This window comes from Ochotona princeps, chromosome 4 (assembly GCF_030435755.1).
Source record: "Ochotona princeps isolate mOchPri1 chromosome 4, mOchPri1.hap1, whole genome shotgun sequence".
NCBI lineage: Eukaryota > Metazoa > Chordata > Mammalia > Lagomorpha > Ochotonidae > Ochotona > Ochotona princeps.
This window is the reverse complement of record NC_080835.1, coordinates 95,558,297-95,580,207: the sequence shown is the minus strand read 5'-3', so window position 1 is coordinate 95,580,207 and position 21,911 is coordinate 95,558,297. Positions and strand designations below refer to the sequence as shown.

The 21,911-nt window shown below is 39.5% G+C and overlaps 2 protein-coding genes across 2 annotated transcripts; one reads left to right on the top strand and one right to left on the bottom strand.

The window, feature by feature from the left end:
* The first annotated feature begins 336 nt into the window (after positions 1-336).
* On the top strand, positions 337-1,314 carry LOC101528833 (olfactory receptor 10N1-like). The gene has a single exon (XM_012930500.2). It carries the CDS (start codon positions 337-339, stop codon positions 1,312-1,314), a length of 978 nt encoding a protein of 325 aa, XP_012785954.2.
* Positions 1,315-10,686: 9,372 nt separating this feature from the next.
* Positions 10,687-11,622, bottom strand: LOC101529087 (putative olfactory receptor 10D4). The gene has a single exon (XM_004597730.2). It carries the CDS (start codon positions 11,620-11,622, stop codon positions 10,687-10,689), a length of 936 nt encoding a protein of 311 aa, XP_004597787.2.
* Between the last annotated feature and the right edge of the window lie 10,289 nt (positions 11,623-21,911).

The following is a 21,911-nucleotide window of genomic DNA, read 5'->3' as shown; positions in this document are numbered from 1 at the left end:
CAGTGGCCCCAAGTGAATCTATTTCAAATGCCATGTTAGTGGTCTGCTAGATGAGTAACTTTCATAATGTGATTAATCTAAGGGCCCCCTCCAGCAAGAAAGTCTTCATAGAATGCATTCTTTCCACCTTCCAGCCATCAGAAGCCAGAGCTGAATAAATCATTATTCTTGATAAGGTACATGCTTTCTCATATTGGCAAAGCAACAGAAAATAGACTAAGATGTCATCTTATGTTTAATCAAAAATTGGTGACAGTTAATGCATGTGACAAGGTTGTGTCTTTCACTTTACCTTCATAAGTATATATTTTTTTTGCCGTCTACCCTTCCAGGAATATGAGCAATTGCACCTTACTGAATGAGTTCATTCTCTTGGGAATACCTCACACAGAACGACTGGAAACTCTGTTCTTGGTCATCTTCTCACTCATCTACTTCTTCACCCTGCTTGGAAATCTACTCATCCTGACAGCAATCATTTCTTCCTCTACTCTTCACACCCCCATGTACTTCTTCTTGGGACTTCTGTCCATTTTTGACATTTTGTTCCCATCAGTCACCTGTCCCAAGATGCTCTTCTACCTCTCTGGCCAGAGCAGAGCCATCTCGTATGCAGGATGTGCAGCACAGCTCTTCTTCTACCACTTTCTGGGCTGTACCGAAGGCTGCCTCTACTCTGTCATGGCTTATGACCGCTTTGTTGCCATCTGCCATCCACTGAGGTACATGCTCATCATGAAACCTGGAGTCTGTGTTGGCTTGGTCTTGGTGGCCGGGTTTGTGGGTGCTCTCCATGCAACTATGCTGACTACCTTTACCTTCCAGGTAACCTACTGTGGTCCCAATCAGGTGGGACACTTCTTCTGTGACATTCCTGCCATTTTACCTCTTGCTTGTACTGACAGCTCCATGGCTCAGAGGGTAGGTTCCACTAATGTAGGTTTTCTGGCATTATTGCTTTGGGTCAGTATTTCTGTCTTCTACACACTCATTGGTGTTGCCATTTTGAGAATCCGTTCAGCAGAAGGAAGGCGGAAAGCTTTCTCCACTTGCAGTGCCCACCTCACTGCAATCCTCTGTGCCTATGTACCTGTAGTTATCATCTATATGCAGCGCACACCCAACCCTTTGCTTGGTGCCGTGGTGCAAATATTAAACAACATTGTTTCGCCCATGCTGAACTCATTAATCTATTCCTTGAGGAACAAGGAAGTGAAAAGGTCCCTGAAGAAGGTATTCTATAATATTGCAGCTTTCTGTTTCCGAATGAATAATGGATTTCATAACATATTTCAAACATGTGTTGTCTCCTAACACCATCTTACAGATTTCTCCTCTTTAATAGTTAAGTGCATATCCAAAACATTTCCTCTGAATGGATTATCATTTGTTTCTCTATAGGCTTTCTATGTTAGTGTTACTGCGATGACATAAATAAACTCTGTAACTAATATTATGCTATGTGCCTTACATGAGTAAGGAATCTAGGAAACATGGAAAAGAACTACAGACATATTTTGTCTACTTGGAGGCTCATTTTTCCTGATTTTAGTTGGAGAAGTTCTTTGCATGGCATTTGCAGAGTGTCCCCTTTGCCTAGTTAGTTTCTTCTCATTTTTTTGCTTTAATTAGAATATAATTGTTCTCCCTTGTGCCCCATAAAAATTCATTTACTTGGTTTCCTAACAAGATTATTAACTAATATTTGTAGAGCATGATCTGTTTTCCAGGCACAGTGTGAAACACGTCACATATAGTAGCTTACCAAGTATTCATATCATCCTCGTTGATTTTATGTTTTGCACAGAAGGTCTTTGAGGATTTCACAATCAAAATAATGGGTCAAAGTTGCTTAGAAATCATGAATCAGTTCTCAAAGTTACATCCAGTTATCTGCAAAGCCCTTGATCCTCAATTATCTATCACAGGACTCCCATAAAAATCATTAGGCAATTCATTCAACCTACTTACCTCTCTAGAACTTATGATTTAAATAGGATGCTGACAACAACAAAATTAACCATTGACTAAAGCTTTCTTTCACACTGACTTTACATTTATCTACATTTATTCTGAAAATACTATCCTTTGTCCCACCTACATCCAATTATTCCTAACTTCCTGGTTTCCTAGTTTATCATTCTAATAAGATCTCAAATTTTTACTTAGCATAAAAGCAGCAGAAAGTATTTTCAATCAACTATTTTATCTAATTATAGGATCCAATTTCTATTTCCCTTTGGTTATTAAATATAGTTAAATGTTTTAATTTTGAAAGGCTGGAGTTGAAAAACTGGACACTTTTGTCAAAATAACATTTCCCCAACGAAGATATACAAATGTCCAACAAAACATGAAATAGTGTTTGACATCACTGAAACTTAGATAAATGCAAATAGAAATAATAAGATATCACTATACTTGGAATAAGTTGGCAAAATAGAAAAGATAAATATTCAGTTTTATCAACAAAACAGAGAAATTGGAACTTTTTTTTACTAATACAAATGTAAAATGTTACATTGGTGTGGGGAAAAAAAACAAAATGGTATTACTTATTAAAAAAAAAAAGATTTATTGGAAAGGCAGACTTATAGAGAGGAGAGCAAGATCTTCCATCTACTGATTCACTCCACAAGTGGCTGCAACAGCCAGAGCTGAGCCAATCTGAACCTAGGAACCAGGAGCTTCTTCTAGGTCTCCTACATGGGTGCAGGGTCATAAGGCTTTAATCGTCCTCTACTGCTTTTATAGACTATAAGCAGGGTGCTGCATGGAAAGTGGAACAGCCAGAGCATGAACTGTTGTTCATTTGGGATACTGACACATGCATGGAGAGGATTTAGCCATTGAACCATCATTTCAGACCAAAAAATAGTATTACTCTAAAGTATTTTGATGTTATACTGTAAGATCAAGAAATTTTACTCTTGGATATATACAAAAAAAAAAGCAAGATCTTGAAGAGATAATTGTACATTTATTCTGTTCATTTTGTGGAGTCATAGCAGAATATTGCAAACTAGGGCATTTATAAGTGAGAGAATCTATTTAGCTTACTGTTCTGGAAACTAGATATGCAGGAGAGATGAGCTGCACCTGCTGATAATCTCCTGCAGCCTCACAACAGGGACAGAGCCAACCAGCAGCAAGAAAGCACAAGGGAGCAAGAAGAGAAGGGAGGCAAACTCTCCATGGACAACCAACCCTTCTGATGAATACAGCATTATTCCAGTCATCAGGTTAGAGCCCTGTTAGCCTAAGACTCTCCCAGGAGACCCCATATCACAACATTGTTGTGATAAGGATTACATTTTGAAGAAATACATTTTTGAAAATATATTTAAACCATTGCACCTATGCTAATAACAAATTTAGTTAAAAAAACAGGAGGTAGACAAAGCATATTTGTTTACATCATACAGGTGTGATGTAATAGGCAGTTACTAATATGATAAAGGAATATGAGTGAGCTGTTTCGAGTACAAAGACTTTCCCATTAGAACTCTCCAACCCATTAAACATTTTTTCTTGTCACGTTCCACATTGAGTAATCCAAGTTTATATGGAAGGTATATGATTATTTCCACTCTTTTTCTGGAGTGGGAGCTAGCTACAGAATGCAAAGGTTAGAGAGGCATGCAGGGTGTAACAAAAAATTTCAAAGGAAGTCTGGCAAGGCATAGTTGCATTTCTAGGTAATGCAGGAATTTATGGGGGAAAATGCCTAGTGAAGCCACAGTGGAGACCCCTGGGGAGGATAAGACATGCAAGTAATGTGAAGCATTATAAAGTTAAATGGGAGTAGTGTGCCAGTTAAGCAGGGAAAGTCACAAACAGCAGTGTCTGTGTTTGGAGAACAGTCAGGTTGGAAGAGACCAACACAACAGTGGATAACTGGAGAATCCATCCGTATTTCAAATAATGTTACAGGCAAAGCAGATACAATCTCAGGGTCTGTTGCAAAGGCAACAGGCACTGCAGCCAGTCAATTAGAGCAATGTTAAACAGCAATGTGGTAGAAATGTAAACCAGTGCAGTCACTATGAAAGTCAGTACGGAGAGTGTTAACGTAACTGAAAGTTATTCTAGCATGTGACCCAGTTATCCAAATCCAGGGAAAACATCCAAAGGAAGCGAAATCCGCATATGAGAAAGCCATCTGCAACCCTATATTTACAGCAGCACAATCCATAATAGTGAAGACATGCAAACAAGCTAGATACCTGTCAAAAGAGGACTGGATAAAGAAACTACAGTACATATACTTCATGGAGTACTACATATCTGTTTTAAATAATGAACTTATACTATTTGTCACAAAATGGTTCCAACTGGAGACCATTATGTTCAGTGAAATAAACCAGTTCCCAAAGGACAAGTGTCCTGTTGGTCATATGTTCTCTTCTTACATTGTACGCATGAGTGGAAACGTTCACAATCAGAAGTTTCCCTGAAGAAGATTTTTGACATCTCTTAATCAATGGAAAATGATATTGGGGACTTTCATCCTCCACAGTCATTTGAATTTAGTGCTTAAGAATAACTAGTAGCCTCCTTTACATTCTTAAAATTTCTAATTGTGTAACCAGAACCAAATTGAGTAACACAAATTTGGGGTCCACAGAAAGTTGAGAGGTCATGTTAGAAAAGATGCCTTTTCAAATTTCATATTTTGAAATGGTTTGATGATTTTTCCAGTTGTTTTACCTTTTCTAACAAAGTGAGGCTTTCATATCACACCCCACTCGTGAATTCTATTGTCTCATATTCTATTAAGACCCCTATCATGCCTGTATCTATCTCTCTGACATCTCACCTGCTTTCCTAGTGATGGTGAGGTAGAGATGGAAACCGCGATGGTAAGCAAAGGAATAATGGCACTTAGTTGGCAAAGTAGGAGCAAGGCTGGCTGGTGCTTTGCAGTGTTTTCTCTCCCATTTCTAGCAGACGTAAGGAGCCATTCCTGCCAAACCCCAACAGCCTGCAGCCTGCAAACAAAAAATCCTGAGTTCTCTTGCAATTAACTTTCAAGTTCAGCTTCACAAATCTAATTGGCTTCATACCTCTTGCCACAATTACCTGAGAATTACAATAATTCACACATAAAGTGATTTTAGATAACTTTGGCAGAATGATGGACTGGTAACTGTTGCTGAAGGACTATACTATTGTAATATGAGAGAAGCCAGCAGGGGATAAGAATAGGGAAGGTGGACGGAAAAATCCCTGAGCCTCTGGGAAAGTAACACAAACAACAAAAGAGAGAAAGAGACAGAAGAATTAATGTGTTAGTCTCGGCCATCCCCAAAATAATTTCACTTCTCTTGGCCAATAATTCAGGGCTTCAATGAGATGCAATTTTTGTTGGAATAAATGGAATTTGTGTGCACACAAATAAATTCATGAATGAAGCATTATACATTCAATGATGAACTTAGCAACCCGTCCACCCCTACCCAGTAATGACTTGCTGTATTTATTTGAAAGGCAAGGAGAAAGAAAGAGAGAGAGAGAGAGAGAAAGAGAGAGAGAGAAAGAGAGAGAGAGAGAGAAAGAGAGAGAGAGAGAAGCCTTTCACTTTTGGTTCACTCTCTAAAGACATGCCAAAGCTAGCACTGAGAGGCTGAAACCAAAAGGCAGGAACTCCATGAGGCCTTGCATGTGAGTGGCAAGTTCTCACACTATTGACAGTTGTCTGCTTCCTCCCAGGGTGTTTGGCACCAGAAATCAGCAGTATGGAGTAACCAGGACTCAAACCAGAACTCCACGGTCACTCCAAGCTGCAGCTCTGCTTTTACCTAATCCAATGACATCAGAACACAACTTCTAAAGTATCTAAATCTGAACATGCATGAAGAAGCATTGATGCTAATGATCCAATCCCCTCAGTGAGGTTTTTGGTAACACCAAGAGGATTAACACTAACAAAAACAAGAAAGGGAATGGTAGAATGTCACTCAGGGATTAGAGTATGTTACTACAAGTGGCTTTGGGGAAAATTTGTAAACTGAGGTGCATAAATCTTAACCCCGCACCACTGGGGGTAAGTGACTCTAGATGTGGATGTTTGGCACTGTGATGAAGTCCCTTCGGAGTCCAGCTTCTGATTAATGAATAACCTGGGAAGCAGCAAATGTGCTTCCAGTCATTGGGGCCATGCCTGCCATAGGTGACTCTAATTGATTTTCCTGCTTCAGGTTTGGTTTGATGTGGCCCTGGTCAATGAATGAGAAATAATCATACCTTAGAGTGATTGATCATCTATTCCCATGAATAATGGCAGAAACTATGATATTTTGATTTGTGGTAAAAAAGTCATATGCATTTCAAATAGAATCATACCTTGAGGGTCAGATGCGATAGTGTAATGGTTAAAGTCCTCGCCTTGAACGCCCCGGGATCCCATATGGGCACCAGTTCTAATCCCGACAGCTCCACTTCCCAGCCAGCTCCCTGCTTGTGGCCTGGGAAAGCAGTCGAGGATGGCCCAAAGCCTTGGGACCCTGCACCCGGATGTGACTCCTGGAGGAAGTTTTTGGCTCCTGGCTCTGGATCGGCAAAGCACTGGCCGTTGCAGCCACTTGTGGAGTGAATCATCAGACAGAAGATCTTCCTCTCTGTCTCTCCTCCTCTCTGTATATCTGCCTTTCCAATAAAATAAAAAAAAAAGAATAAAATAAAAGAAAGAAAGAAAGAAAAAATCATAGCTTGAATTCTAATATGTTCGCTTTTCAAATTATAATTAATATATCACACTTGTACATTTTTATGGCATTCTGTGCTACATTTTAACACGTGACACATTTCAAATGATCAGATCAGGTATGAAACTTCCTTTTCTTATCTTCTTTTATTTGAGGCCTATTAGCTCTTCTCCTCTAGCTTTTTATATAGCATTTAATGCAGCATTATTAACTATGCACACTACATTACTCTGTGGGATACCAGAATCTCTTCTTTTGTTTATGTATTCCATGTTGCTGTACCCTTTATACATACTCCCTTTATGATAAGGATTTACAGTCCCAGGATGGGGCTTTTACAATGCTCCCAAACAACCAACTATAGGTTTTGTCAATTGTTGGATGATGGGAAAAACCAACTGAAACTGTGCAGTAAACTATGTAGTCCAAGTTTTTGGACATCCTATTTTTGTGTATTTTCAAGTCCCACGGTTTCAACAAAATCCACAGCTAATGTATAGACATGATGTATGACACTTGATTCCTTACAGACTGCATTAAATTTTTCTCACCTTGTGCTTAATATAAGCACCTTGAGCATGTAAGAGGTAGGTTACCCAAAATCACAATGTTGGACATGGTAGATACACTAAATGTGTATTTTTACTAATCGTATTTTCAACTTACAAGGATCTATCAGGGCATAACCTAATTGTAAGTCAGGGAGTATCTAGATGATTCAGGAAAGAATCTTTATGGACATTAAAACTAGTAGAATCACATTTGAAGGATAATGCAATAATAAATAATTGCAAATTTTCCTCTCTCAAAAATCATAACTTATCAGGAAGAGAAAATAACCTTGAAGTTGTTTAATTTTGTAGATACTACCTTAAAGAAATTTTCAAAATTAACCTCATGAGTAAGTGCCAAAACCATAGAAACAGAGTAGGAGGCACTGAGCATCACTTCTGTGTCAAAAGACCCTACCCAGAGTCTTACTGTGCATGTAACCAGGAGGAGCATCAGACAAACTGGGATTGATGGATGTTCTATAAAAGAGCCGTTCTAAAACTAAGCATTCGTGGTCTGAAATTCTGAACACGATTCAGCAACTTCTAGTTTCAAAGATAGCCAAAGAAAAATAACTTCAAGATAAGCTCCTGAAAGTTTTTCTTAAATTTTGTTTCACTTGTTACTACAAAACATAGTATTGATGTAATTGAGAAAAATCTGAAGAACTATATTTTTAATTAGACAAAGATTAGATAAAAACCTTGTATCAGTGATCATTTTTTTTTTTTTTTGGTTTTCCGAATTACATTGCAGTATTAATTTATGCAGGGTGAGGAAGCAAACTTGGTCATGTCTACAGTTCATGTCTGCAACTTAATCTAGTTCAGAAAAACATAAGCAAAGATTATATGAATGCAGAAGCATGGAGGAATAGGTCAGAGACAAAAGCAGAGACATTAGGGCAATTATAACTCTGGAAGAATCTGAGTAACAATTTTTTGTATTTCTGAATTTTTCCAAAAGCAAAAAAATTTGTCTAAATGTTAAAACTCCTTTTTATGATATTTCTAAGGACACTTCAATGGGGCAGAAAAGTTGTAAACATTTCTTCTGTGTTAGATATTTTAAGGTTTAAAAGTTTTAATGCATCTTATCTTAGAAGTAAATGTTCTTACTAAAGTTGCTCCCTTCCTTATACCAGTATAGTTTACGATGAGAGAGAGGGTGGTAGAGACATTAATTCATAGGCTTGTTCATTTCCCAAATGCCTGCAACGACCATATGCCAGAAGACACAGCTGATTGCCAGGAACTTGATCCAAATGTCCCAGCTGGGAAGATTTGGTGTAGCCACCACCTGCTATTCCTTCAGTGTGGATCTGTAGGAAGGATGGCCAGATACTAACTAGTAACAATGAGAAATACAAGTGTATGAGCAGCTGCCTCACCGCCAGGTCAACAACCTGATTTTGTTTTTAGTTATTATTTGTATTACTATGAAATTAATCTGGAGGTGAATCGAAATTATGTAGTATCATGATCATGTGCAAATTGCTCAGTAGGCATGAGAAATTTGTGCAACAAAAGATAACAACTCAACATCGTATGATCAGGAGTGAGAGATTTCTAAACCCGTTGACTTCAACACTAAACCTGATGCTTGATGACACCTGGAGCTGCTTGGAAAGCAAAGAAAGAGATTTTGCTAGGATTTTCCTTTAATAGACATTAGAGTATCAGTGTAAAGGGTTGAGATAAAATTCAAAGAGATTTTCTAAACCATTGTAACTGTGTAAGTCTGTATTATCATTGTTGGTAAAACAAATAATGAAAGTTTGAAACAAAACTGCATGTATGTGTATTTAAAGGCAGTATGGTTAAGATTGTGAAACAAATACCTGTTTTAGCCCCGGCCAAACAAAGTAGGAAATGCAGGAAGTAAAATTGAAAATGTAGGATAGATATAACAGCTGGGTTTCCTACTGAAATTGTAGCAACCTAGCAGTAATGAATGTTTTGTTCTTTTTTTTTTTTTTTTTTAAATGATTACCTTTGAAAAGGGAAATTAGCTCATTATTTACATTTCATCATTAGCATTTTAAGAGTCCAAGTTTCAGTCAGTCTTGATCTGAAGAGAAATCCAATGTCATTGAGTTTTTGGAATTATATGCAGTGGCCATTCCTTTCTAGCGAGAGTGAGTATCTCAGTGCTTGTGAGGTAAACCACCTGGCCTCAGAGAGATTCTTCAACACACCAGATGATCCATGGTTGGGATTAAACTCCAATAGCTGAGTAAACTCTAACAGCTCAGGCTTGTAATAGCGACTGATTTCCAATCTGGGTTGATGTGGATTGAAGGTAAGAAAAAAAGATAATAACCATTTCTTATACAGTGATATTTCGCCTTAAAATACAAGTTTATTTATTAATTTTTCTTTCTCTTCTTTTCTTCTTTTTCCTTCCCTCCCTCCCTGACTCTGTATTTCTTAAGCTCTGCTTCTTTCTTAATAAAGACAGAATTTGAATTACAAGAAAAGCTATAAGTGACTGATAAAATATAAACACAAACCAAAAAGAAAATCATTAAAAGAAAACAGACAGTGTGGTCATTTTAAAATTCTATAGTTTCTATCTAAAGATTACCTATTTAATTTCTCAGCATTATGGGACTCAGATCAGAGAAAACAAAGTAAGTAATACAGAAGAGACACAAAGAGACATGCTCACACCCACAGTGAGGAAATTTAGTATTACTCCCTGAATTTAAATTAGCATTCTAGCACAGGCTTTCTAAGATAGATACAGTGATACATCAGTACTTTTTAAAACATGTGGAAACATACTGAGACTTAATTTCTTTTTTCCAACCTTTGAAAATTTAAAATTGCTCTTATAGACAGCAAGTATAAACTGCATTGCATTTCTAGCCCTTTAGCTGTCTAATAATTCATGGAAAATAGCACAATCTCAACATTTCTGTACAGTAGAAAAATATGAAAACCATGCATTTGTTTATACTGGAATATGTTCTATTATTTTGAGTTAGGCTATAGATGCTTGAAAATTATAGCTTGAGAAGAAGAGTTACGTGATATAGAGTTGTGACATACAATATAAAGCTGAGCTTTTAAACTTTTTTTCATTCATACTACCTACCACTTCTGGTAGTCTACTTAACTGAGATTCTGAAAGACCAAATGCAGTTTCACAACTCTTTAAACCAACTCTAAATTAAGAACTGTTTTGGGGGAATAAAAGTGTTGGGAGAAAATACCTTAAGTATACAAAAAATATCCACCAAGTGTGTCTATTCATTAACTTCCAATGAAAACACAAAGAAGGATAAAACACTTATTTTAAAAGAAAAGGTGACACATAATTCAGAGTCCATTTTATTTCATGACCCAGAAAGTGGCTGGTGAGATTTTTATTTTTTCCAGAAGAAACAGAGAGCTTAACTTCGACTAGCACAGGTCAGATTTTCTCATTGATTTTCCGGAGAGCAGCATCTCTTGGGGAACATGCTACTCAGCGCTGACTTGACATCCTTGTTCCTCAGGCTGTAAATCAATGGGTTCAGTGTGGGGGTGACAAGGTTGTTCAAGATCTGAACTATGGCCCCAAGCAAGGGGCTGGGATTCGGTTGTAAGTAGATGATGATTATTGGTACATATACACACAGAATCGCAGCAAGGTGGGCACTGCAAGTCGAGAAGGCACGTTGCTTGCCTTCTGTGGACCGAATTTTGGAGATGGAGATGCCAATGCGCACGTAGGAGACGAGGATGAGAGAAAAGCAGATGAGAGACAGAAGACCAACGTTGGTGAAACCTACCGTCTGGGCTAGAGATGTGTCAGCACAGGCTAGAGATAAGACTGCGGGGATGTCACAGAAGTAATAGTCCACCTGGTTAGGGCCACAGTAGGGTAACTGGAAGGTGAGGCAGGTGAGGAGAGAGGCGTGGACACAGCCGCTCATCCAGGTCCCCACGGCCAAGGCAGAGCACACCCTGTGGTTCATGATGACCGTGTATCTCAACGGGAAACATATGGCCACAAAGCGGTCGCAGGCCATCACCGTGTACAGGAAACACTCTGTGCAGCCCAGGAAGTGGTAAAAGAAGAGCTGAGCAACACAGCCCTGGAAAGAGATGGCCCGACTCTGTCCTGAAAGGTAGCAGAGCATCTTGGGAGCGGTTGTGGAAGAGAATCCCAGGTCAAAGATGGAGAGGTTTCCCAAGAAAAAATACATGGGGGTGTGAAGCCGTGGAGAGCAGATGATTGTGGCGAAGATGAGCACATTTCCCAAGAGGTTACATAAATACAACGCAGAGAACAGGTACAGAAGTGTCCTCTGGAGGCCCTGTGTCTCAGGGATCCCCAGCAGGATGAATTTGGTCACCATTGTGTGATTTCTCATTGCCGTAGTAGAATTAATACTTCTGTGTCTGTCAAAAGAAATCAACACTGAAAATTAATACATATTTAACCTAAGTGCTTTTAATTCAGTGAAAGGATCTAAGCTGTAAAAGACACATCCATTGACTTCAAAATGAAGCTTCCTCGCAGAGCACTGTTTATGTGTCTGCTTCACTCTGGTGTGACTCTAGCACATTGTTTGTGTGTGATCTTTCCTCACACCCTTTGCAAAAGTACCTTCAAAATGAATCTCCTATCACCAATGCTTTATACATGCTATCAAATGTGATCAATTCTAAATACTGCTGTATGGACCTAATGGATAAACATAAATATATGCACTTAAATTTATGCACCTAAATTTATATATGCATGTAAGTTTATGCAAATATGTGTATATACACATATATACAAATATATGTATGTGCATATATGTGTGTGAATATATATGTGTAAATATATGTATATATAACCTATTAACCTATGGTAATTGGTTACATTAATATTCCAAAAGATCATACCTGTATAAGCCACTCATGAGAAAAATGTATTATCTTTGCTTCATTGTCTTCCTGAGTGTGATAATCAACAACTGATGGCTCTAAGTTCATGGACAATAGCACTAACAGTACCCTTACACTAAATAGTCACCTGCGTTTAATACACCAGTAACTGATGGAATCTTTTCAGTCTTCAAAATTGTAATTGTGTAGCCATACCCAAAATCACTTATAATTTTGTGGGAATAAAAGACCGAGAGGTCACATCAGAAAAGCTATTCTGCATGTTTCATTTTTTTTTAAAAAAAGTTCATTTTTTTTCTGATGACTTTTAAAATTTCCAATACAGTGGGTATTTAAATTGTAGCTCAACTCATGAATTCTATTGTCCAATAGCCTGTCAATATGCACCTATTTTTCTGTTTCTATCGTTTATCTACCTATCTGTGTACCGAATCTCATCTTACTTGCTTTTCTGCTTGCTGGTAGTTAGAGAACTGAAGTCAAGGTCATGAACAAATCAAAGGTGCATACTTACATGATAAGCAGGGACAACAGCTGGCTGATGCTCTCGAGTGCGTCCTTTCCCTTCCCCAGTAGAAGGAAGGGGTTATCCCTTCCTAACCCCCATCAGTGCATCTACAACTGGGTGTCCTGAATTCTCTTTGCCAGTTACTTTCACATCAAATCCTATAAACCTATAAACCTAAATTGCTTCAGCTCTTTTTTCCATCTGACTCCAGTGATGATAATAGCATACAAATACAGGTGAACAATGATTTAAGTAACAATGATCTTCTTTTGGGTATTAGTCCCTCAAGTCAGGGACCATATTAAACAAGGGAGTAATTAACTGCTGGCAATAATTGGTCCTTATGAATGAGTGAGAGAGTGAAGGAGAGGGTGAGCAAGCAAGAGAGAGAGAGAGACAGAAAGAGATGATATAATTACCTTTATAGAATATGTATGTATGAGTTGAACCTATTTTTCAAAAATTCATTTGACACAAATAATCACATATATTTATGTATGAAATTTAATATTTAGTATTTTTAATTTGGACATGTCATGTATAATAAGTTATATGCATTTTTATTATGTTGTGCAGCAGGAGTTTGCAGACAGCAACAACTAGGATAGCTCAGAAAATGGAAAGATGAGAAACTGGATCCGGGGATAATAGGAAACGGGGCAGTTCCCAGGACCTCAAGTTAAACGTTTACAGAGCACACTCAGGTTGCTTCCAGACCAGATGATTCTGCATCACCTTCTCCTCTTCCTCTGTACTTCAACCCGAGGTTGTAATCTGGTTTCCTTGACTACTCAGGCCTGCCCTTGTGGATGGCATACAGAGTGCAGTGGAATGCAGATGGGCAGTTGTCCAAAGTGTGAGATAACTACTGTTGCAAGAAGGAAGAGAGGAGGATACGCTGAAAGGTCAAACAACTTCCAGCATTCATTTCAAACTCCTGCCTTATATATGACTTGGCAACTATTGTGGTTTCTATGTTTAATGACTTCATTTTATTGAATACAACAAATTTTAGACAGAAGTACATGCATACCAAATTTCTCACTGAATGTATTCGTTGGGTTAATTATGCCAAAGTGAATGTTATTGATTCCATTTCTCTTAATCATTATTTGTAACCTAGGCAGCGACCCGCATACCTCTACTGCTGTGTGAGGAGTGTGCTAATGATTGCAGTTTTCCCAGGCTTGCCAAGCACAAACTTGGAATTTTCCTTAGCAGTATCTAACATTGTTATGACTTCGGGGTCTTCGTGAGATGTTCTTGGTTACCTTTTCTCCAAAGTTTCATTTGGTAGTAGCCTGTCAGGGCCTCCAATATGGCCTGCAAACTTTGAAGAACAGCTCTGCCTGACCAATGAGCTTACCTTTGAAATACTGGTGGAAACAACAGGACCCTGTAGTTTCTGACTCAGGCCTTTTTCACAAGCATCACCTGGATACTGATGCCAATGTCTGTTGCCAGCACATGCTGCATTAGGCCCCCTTGATGATGACTACAGCCCCCAAGTTCACTGCTGGCTGAGTAGGGAGATATTACCTGCAGGGCAGTCTTAGACAAGTTTACTGGAAGTGCCCTGGGATGACATATAGCAGTTAGATCATTCAGCGTCTCAGGGGCTGTGATGGGAGGTGCAACATCTTTGTCCCACTCATCTGTCTGCCCAATAACACATGGCTTCTTCTTTTCACCTCTATTTATCATTTTAGCAAGAGGCTTTTTTGACCCATTTTTTCATGCTAAGTTGTTACATTTCCTTTCTCTGCTTAGGCTATGGTTTTTCTGAACTGTTCTGCTTTGCTCATTTCTATCTCCAAATCCTTATGAGAGGTGTTTACTAATACAGCCCATGACACTATGTTGCAGCATGAATATTTGCTGTCTTAAAATCTTCACAACTGAACTAATACACTACTGTTAAATTCAGCTTTCTACAAATTCCTGGGAAACAGATTTTTTGCTATTATATAAAAAGGGCACTCTCTAGTTTACTTCCAAAGTATTCCTCATTTTTATCGCAGCCCTCTTCAGCAGGGCCTTTGCCATTCACATTCATGTCAGCATTCTGAGTTTCTAAGCCCACTCTAGAGATGTCCATTGTGCTTTCAGAATGTCTAATGTTTTCTCATAAGTCAATCCCAAAGTCATCAACACATTCTGTCATACAGTTAATAGTAACAACCTCACTTCTCAGTAGAAATTTTCTGTTGAAACAAACTTCTGATTAATCAAATATCTAACACTAAGAACAGACAGACCCATTGCCTGATGAGAGGGATGGATGGCAGAACACATGCAGAGGAAGAATCAAAAGACTGTGAAAAGTACAGAGAGAGTGGCTAGACCCAAAAGTGTGTTCTGTGAAAAGTACAGAGAGCGTGGCTAGACCCAAAAGTGTGTTCTGTGAAAAGTACAGAGAGCGTGGCTAGACCCAAAAGTGTGTTCTGTGAAAAGTACAGAGAGCGTGGCTAGACCCAAAAGTGTGTTCTGATGATACAACTCAGTGGCTTAGCTCCTATATGCCTTAATTGCATAAATCAAAAAATTATAAACTCATGAGTCTGGCACAGTAGCATAGCAGCTAAAGTCCTCTCCTTGCACACGCTGGCATCCCATGTGGATGTCGGTTCTATTCCCAGCAGCCCCACTTCTCATCCAGCTTCCTGCTTGTGGCCTGGGAAAGCAGTAGAGGACAGCCCAAAGCCTTGGGACTCTGACCCATGTGGGAGACCTGGAGGAGGAGGCTCCTGGCCTCAGATTTGCTCATCCCTGGTGATTGCAGCTGCTTGGGAAATGAATCAATGGATGGAAGATCTTTCTCTCTGTCACTCTTCCTCTTTGTATATCTGCATTTCCAATAAAAACTGATAAAATTAATCTTAAAAAAAAATTTAATTGCAGGCAAGGATATCGGTTCACAAATACATTGTTCGTGGAACAGTTAGCTATTCTAGTCATTATTAAAGTCATTATGGATATTCTTCAGAAATTTGAAAATGAAATATATCTACCATCTGACCCAGTCAATTGATTATTGGGAATTTAACTGAAAGAAATTAAGTCAGTATAAGGAAGTTATTTGTACCCGCATATTTGTAGCAGTTGAATTTACGATATCTAAGATAAGGAATCAACCCAGGTGTCCATCAACTGATGGATGGGTAAGAAAATGCAAATATATATTAAATGCTATACATATACATTATATACGTGTGTGACATATATGTGTATGTGTGATATGTGTGTATACATCACAATGCATATTACTCAGACATAAAAAAAATAATTAAATCCTTTATTTTGTGACAAAATTAATTCAACTAAAGACCATTATTCTAGTGAAATAGTCCTACACCAAAAAGATAAATGTCATGTTTTCTCTGAAATATGGTAGTTAACACAAGATACAAAGAAAATGTAAGAATCAATCTGACATCTTATGATTTTATTATTTTACAGGCATTTTGTGTATACCTATGAAACAGTAATCTTTCTAATTTTCCTTGCTGAATGTTATGACTAGTGGCACATTATGCCTGTGAAGATAATGTTAACAGAAAGTATGTGATTGCAAAAATTATGGAAAGAAAAAAGGAAGGAAATGGGACTAAGGGATGGATGCAGAGAGGGAATCAGGGTTATCTTCCTAGATTTGCACCTGTGAAATACATGAATTGTGTTCTCTTTTTATCAATACATTTTAAAATTATTTTCCATGATACAATTATGCAGCAATAGGGGTTCCCCCTGCCCTTCCCTTCTTCCTTTCCCAAACTTGCCCTAATCCCTTTTTCCCTGAAAAATCACAGTAGCTGCAGTGCCTTGGTAATAGTTGCATGTAACTTTCTGCTACTTATAAATATATCACGGCATGGTGTGATAAGTGTAGACAAAGGTAGAAGCTCTAGTATCATTCTGTAAAAGTATGTTTAAATGTTTCAATGCTATTCCTACTTTTACTCAGGAGTAGAGTACTGCCACATATATTTACTTCCTGCTATGCTGATCTCAGCACATCTTTGAAGATGTATGTATACCATTGATTGCCTGTATCTAGTTATATTACACTTTGCATAAACACTCTTCTAGATCACAAAGAACATATGATAGTTGGCCTTTGAAGACTGGCTTAGTGGTCTGCAGTTGGGACCATTTTGTTGCAAATGGATGGATTTAATTCTTTTTTAATGTCTGTGTAGTATTGTATAGAGTAGCTGTGCCACAGTTTGTTTATCCATCTGTTGATTGACATCAGGTTGTTCTCATGTCTGTTACTTTGGGTTATGCTATTATAAACAGAGTTATAACTCACCTTTTAATATTTAGATTTTTCATTTCATTTGGATATAGACCCAGGAGTGGGATAGCTAGATCACATAGTAGATCAATTTTCAATGATCAGTTTTCTTAACACTCTTCATACTGAATTCCATAGTGGCTGCAATTGCCTAGTAGATCAATTTTCAATGATCAGCTTTCTTCATACTGAATTCCATAGTGGCTGCACTTGTCTACACTCCCAACAACATCTTTGCCAGCAGTAGTTTCTTAATTTGTGTATGTAAGTCATTTTCACAGGAGTTAGGTATAATTTCAATGTGCCTTTATTTGCATTTCCCTAACAGGAAACTTGAGCATTTTTTTTCATATGTGTACCAGCCAATTTAATTTGCTGTGTTTGTTTTATTTTGTTTAGTCCTCAACCCTTAATACATTAACCAATAACACAAGACTTCAGGAATCCGATCTTTACCATATCGGTCTTTGGGGGACATCCAAATTAACATTCAACCCGCAGCATTTGCAAAGCCTCTTATAACATCCCATTCTTTAATTCTCTTCTTCCATGTTTCATATTTTTCACCATTATTTTGATATTTTCTATATTTTTTGAATCCTTGCCTTAGTCGTGCCTTCTTGCTCAAATTTCTGATTTACGCATCTATCTAATTACTTCTTGCACTCATTTGGAAGATATTTTTTGAGAAATGTGATAACCAGGTAGGTGAACACCACTAAAATATTCATTATTGCCCACTTAAAGTGTTCACTAGAAAATCATTTGCCATGCTCTTTCCCTGTGAGGATCAGTTCTGATGCCTATTTGCCACTCAGGGCTTTTATAGTTCATGACTTCTCATAGGCAAAGAATCAAAATAAACATTATCAGTACATGGGGGATTAAAAGACAAGCAGTATCTCAATATTCCTCACTGCAGAGTTCTTCACTGAGTGGAAAATATCACTGAAACACAATACCAGTAGAGATCCCCTCTTTCCTGGCTGGTCTGGACAGTGGAATCTTTAACCCAGGACTCAGCTGAAGTATCCAGCCCATGTACTTCACCTTGAGATCTAGATCAAGTCATGACTCAGTTATTCAGTTTTCTGTATGAATTGCTATAAAATGCAGTGCTGTATATATTGCATACCTTTGTGAATACATTTAATTAGATATATTACGGGTTAAATGCACTTAAAATTTTTTTTGAAGATTTATTTTTTATGATAGTTCTGCAGAATAGCTTGACAGAACTTGCTTCCATTCCCAGAACTAGCTAGCTGTTGTGGCAGCAAGGTCCAAACAGCCTGCATTTACTATGGATCATGCATGTACCATGTGGGTATAATTGTTTAGTCCAGCCTGGCTCTCCCCCTAAACCAGATCACATGTAGGCCAATGAGTGTTGTAGTCCTGCCTAGCCTGGTCTGCTCCCATCCAGTTCTCCCTCTCAATAGTGGGAGCAGTGGTCCATAAGGGCAGCCCCTCCACAACCTACCCTACCCCCAACCTGGTTTGCCCTGCCTGGGGTCCTACATGTGCTGGAGTCCTACATGGGCCTACCCTGTCTGGCATAGCCTGCCTCACTGCAACATTTACCAGCAGATTCTGTACCCTAGACCAGCCTACCAGCCTCCAGCTCTAGTTCTTTCTGGTGGGTGCTGCAGGCTATCCTAGCCCAGTCATTCCCCAGTCTCGCCCATAATGTGAACTGCCTGGCGTTGCACCCCAACCCAGCCTGTCATGCACCCTGTCCTGGTTCTAAAATCTGCCAGTGGTTGTTATGAACTGGCCTAGCCTGCCCCACCCCTGTCCCAATTCTCACTGGTGGGTGCTATAGCTTAGCCCTTTCCATTCTGCCCCTGTCCCTGGCTTCCATGCAAACAGGTAGGTTGATAGGCTATCGCAGCCTGACCTGCACTCCATCTTGGCTCCTGTACATGTCAGAGCACTAAAGTTTTGACCTGGCTCTGCCTGGTTTGCCTGCATCCCACAACTAACCCACACATTTGCCAACGAGTGGAGCTATCATGCCCATCCTGACCAATATTCATGTTTGAATCACATACTCAGCAGTGGGAGCTACGATCCACCAGGGAAGTTTCCCAAGTTTCCCCATCAGGCCCGATCCTGGACTCAGATCTCACATGTACCATGAATGCTAAGTCGTTACCCAACATAGTCTCCCCTCTCTATTCTGGTCGTTTTGTGAGTTGGTTGATGTTACAGCCCAGCCTACCCCACAGTTTACTCTTGGGTGCTCCTACGGGTGCTGCCATCCTGAACTACCCAGGCCTGATCTGAACCCCAGTACCATGTGTGTTGGGGGTACCATGGTCATGTGTAGCTCAGCCTGTCACCACCCCCAGCTTTTGAGGAAACCAGCAGATATTGCAGTTTCACAGGAGGGGGATATCCCCAAATATCCCCCATAAAATCTGTCCCCAGATCTGAATCTCTTGCATGCTGGTTAGTGTCATGGCCCAGCCTGACGCGAACCGTGACTTGTTCCAGCACTCAATGGTAGGTACTGCGATTTAGTCCTGCCAGGTTTGCCCTCATCCTTAGCTTTAGTATGTGCTTATGGGTAGCTCAGCTCAGGTCTCTGATGTAGGAGGGTACATCAGTCTGGTCCAGCTCAGCTTCCTTCCTTCAATGACTCAGTCTTAGTCTCCTTGTTTATCTGCAAGTCAGTGACCTTATTGGTAGAAGTCCTGCAGAAGTCGTTCCTCATCTGCAACATATTCTCTAAGCAGTCCTCTCTCCCACATGTCCCTATACATCCTTTCTGAGCAATCCATAGTCCCGGTGCCTGGGATATTGTGGGTTTCTCAGCCCAGTCTTCCCAAGCCCAATCTTCTGGTGGGGTGGTATGCTTTGTCCACCCACTAGGGACCCAAGCTCCTGGCTCACATGCTGAAACCCTAGCTCTCCACCTATGCAAGATCCAGACACATTCAGAGTTCTCCACAGTTCCCCATTCACAGCATGCCATGCCAGCATATTAATGTAGGACTCCCCTACAAACACACACCCTGCCCAGGATCAAGCATGTGCAGAAATACTCAGGATCACTCCACCTGCCTGAATGCAAGCCGCTAGGACCACCTATGCTACCCAGTGCCATCCCCATAACCTGGGCTCCCTGTAAGCCCATAGCCCCAGGACCTGATGAGCCAGGCCATGCCAGTGGTAGAAACAGTCATACATGCATTTTTGTTTATGAATTTCTTAATATTCACTTCATTCACTGAATACAATTGAAATCTTGACTCTTGATGGTTTCCTAACCAGCATTCCCCTGTGACCACCAAGGGGATGAGGTGGCAGCAGTTTTCCTCAGAGTAAACTCACAGAAATAGGATGATCGAGCATGTCCATGTATTGTAAAACAAGCACAAACTTATATAGACTAAGAAAGGAGAAGGCAGAAGGGCATATCCCAATAGTCCTTCCAGCCAACAATGGCACTGTAATTGGTTAGAAGGCACGACTATCTCTTTGGACCCTCCAAACATGTAACATATCATGTATAACACACATGGCTGGCAGGTATGCTGTAGGTCAAGTTCACCATGTGTGGCTTGGGTCAGCTGTAGGTCACACATACCACTTGTGGCTGGCAGGCAACTTGGGACCGCACTGAATTCTCAGTTTTTTTTATCAAGGAAGTTCGAGCACAGTTCATCCAAGAGAGGCAGCCTACTACTCTTGCCTGTATGGCCAGTGATGGTCTTGATGAGCTAAGACCATTGTCATGAAGTTACCCTGGAAACAGCTGTACTATTTCCCTTTGACTTCCCACATAGACCAAGCAGGAAGAGATCCAGGGGTGATCTCCTATACTTGAATATATGGCTTTGCAAAGTAAACTGTAAACAAACAAACAAAAAGTGTATTTTGGGATAGTCATTGTGGCATAGTGGTTAAAACTGCCATCTTCAATGCTAGGATCCCATATAGGTGCTATTTTATGTCCCAGTTGCTCCACCTCCAATCCAGTTTCCTGCTAATGGCCCAAGAAAAGTAGTGGCTGATGGCCCAAATGTCTCAGCCATTGGAACATATGTGGGAGAACTGGATTAAACCCCTGGTTTCATCCCAGTCATTGCAGCCATTTAAGGAGTGAACCAGTAAGTGGAAGTGCTCTGGCTATGTATCTGCTTCTCTATCTCTCTGAAAATCCTGTCAAGTAAAAAACGAATTTTTAAAAAAAGTATATATCTGAAATTAGCATACCAAAAATATATTTGCGTTCTCATATAATCACAACCTTATTCATATAACTAGGTTAAGGAAATATTGTAAGTATTCATAAATAAGTAAATACATTGGTATATGCACAAATTAAAATACTAGAAACTCTTAAAATATTTAAATTATGTCATTTTCAGCAGCTCAGATATAATCGGAAGTTAACACCATAAGTGAAATAATTTAGGTATAAACTGCTAAATATAGCATAGTCTCACCTATTTGCAGAACCCAAACATTAACCCACAGAAGCAGAGTAATCACAGAAGGATGTCTGGGGGTCTGGGATCAGCCAAGAAATACAGATCTAAGGGTGCAAAATTTCATTAGACAGGAGAAATAAATTCAAAACCTACACCCTATAATATAACTATAACTAATAAAATCTATTGTGGGGCCTGGCATGATAGCGTAGTGATTAAAGTCCTTGCCTTGAACGCGCCGGGATCCCATATGGGTGCCGGTTCTAATCCTGGCTGCCCCACTTCCCATCCAGCTCCCTGCTTGTTGCCTGGGAAAGCATTTGAGGACGGCCCAAAGGCTTGGGACCCTGCACCAACGTGGGAGACCTGGAAGAGCTCCTGGTTCCTGGCTTCGGATTGGCGCAGCACTGGCTGTTGTGGCTCACTTGGGGAGTGAATCATCAGACAGATCTTTCTCTCTGTCTCTCCTCATCTCTGTATATCCGCCTTTCAAATAAAAATAAATAAATCTTAAAAAAT

What these genes read in the sequence shown, in the direction of transcription:
- LOC101528833 (XM_012930500.2), top strand. Translation starts at nt 337, where the DNA reads ATGAGCAATTGCACCTTACTGAATGAGTTCATTCTCTTGGGAATACCT.
- LOC101529087 (XM_004597730.2), bottom strand. Translation starts at nt 11,622, where the DNA reads ATGAGAAATCACACAATGGTGACCAAATTCATCCTGCTGGGGATCCCT.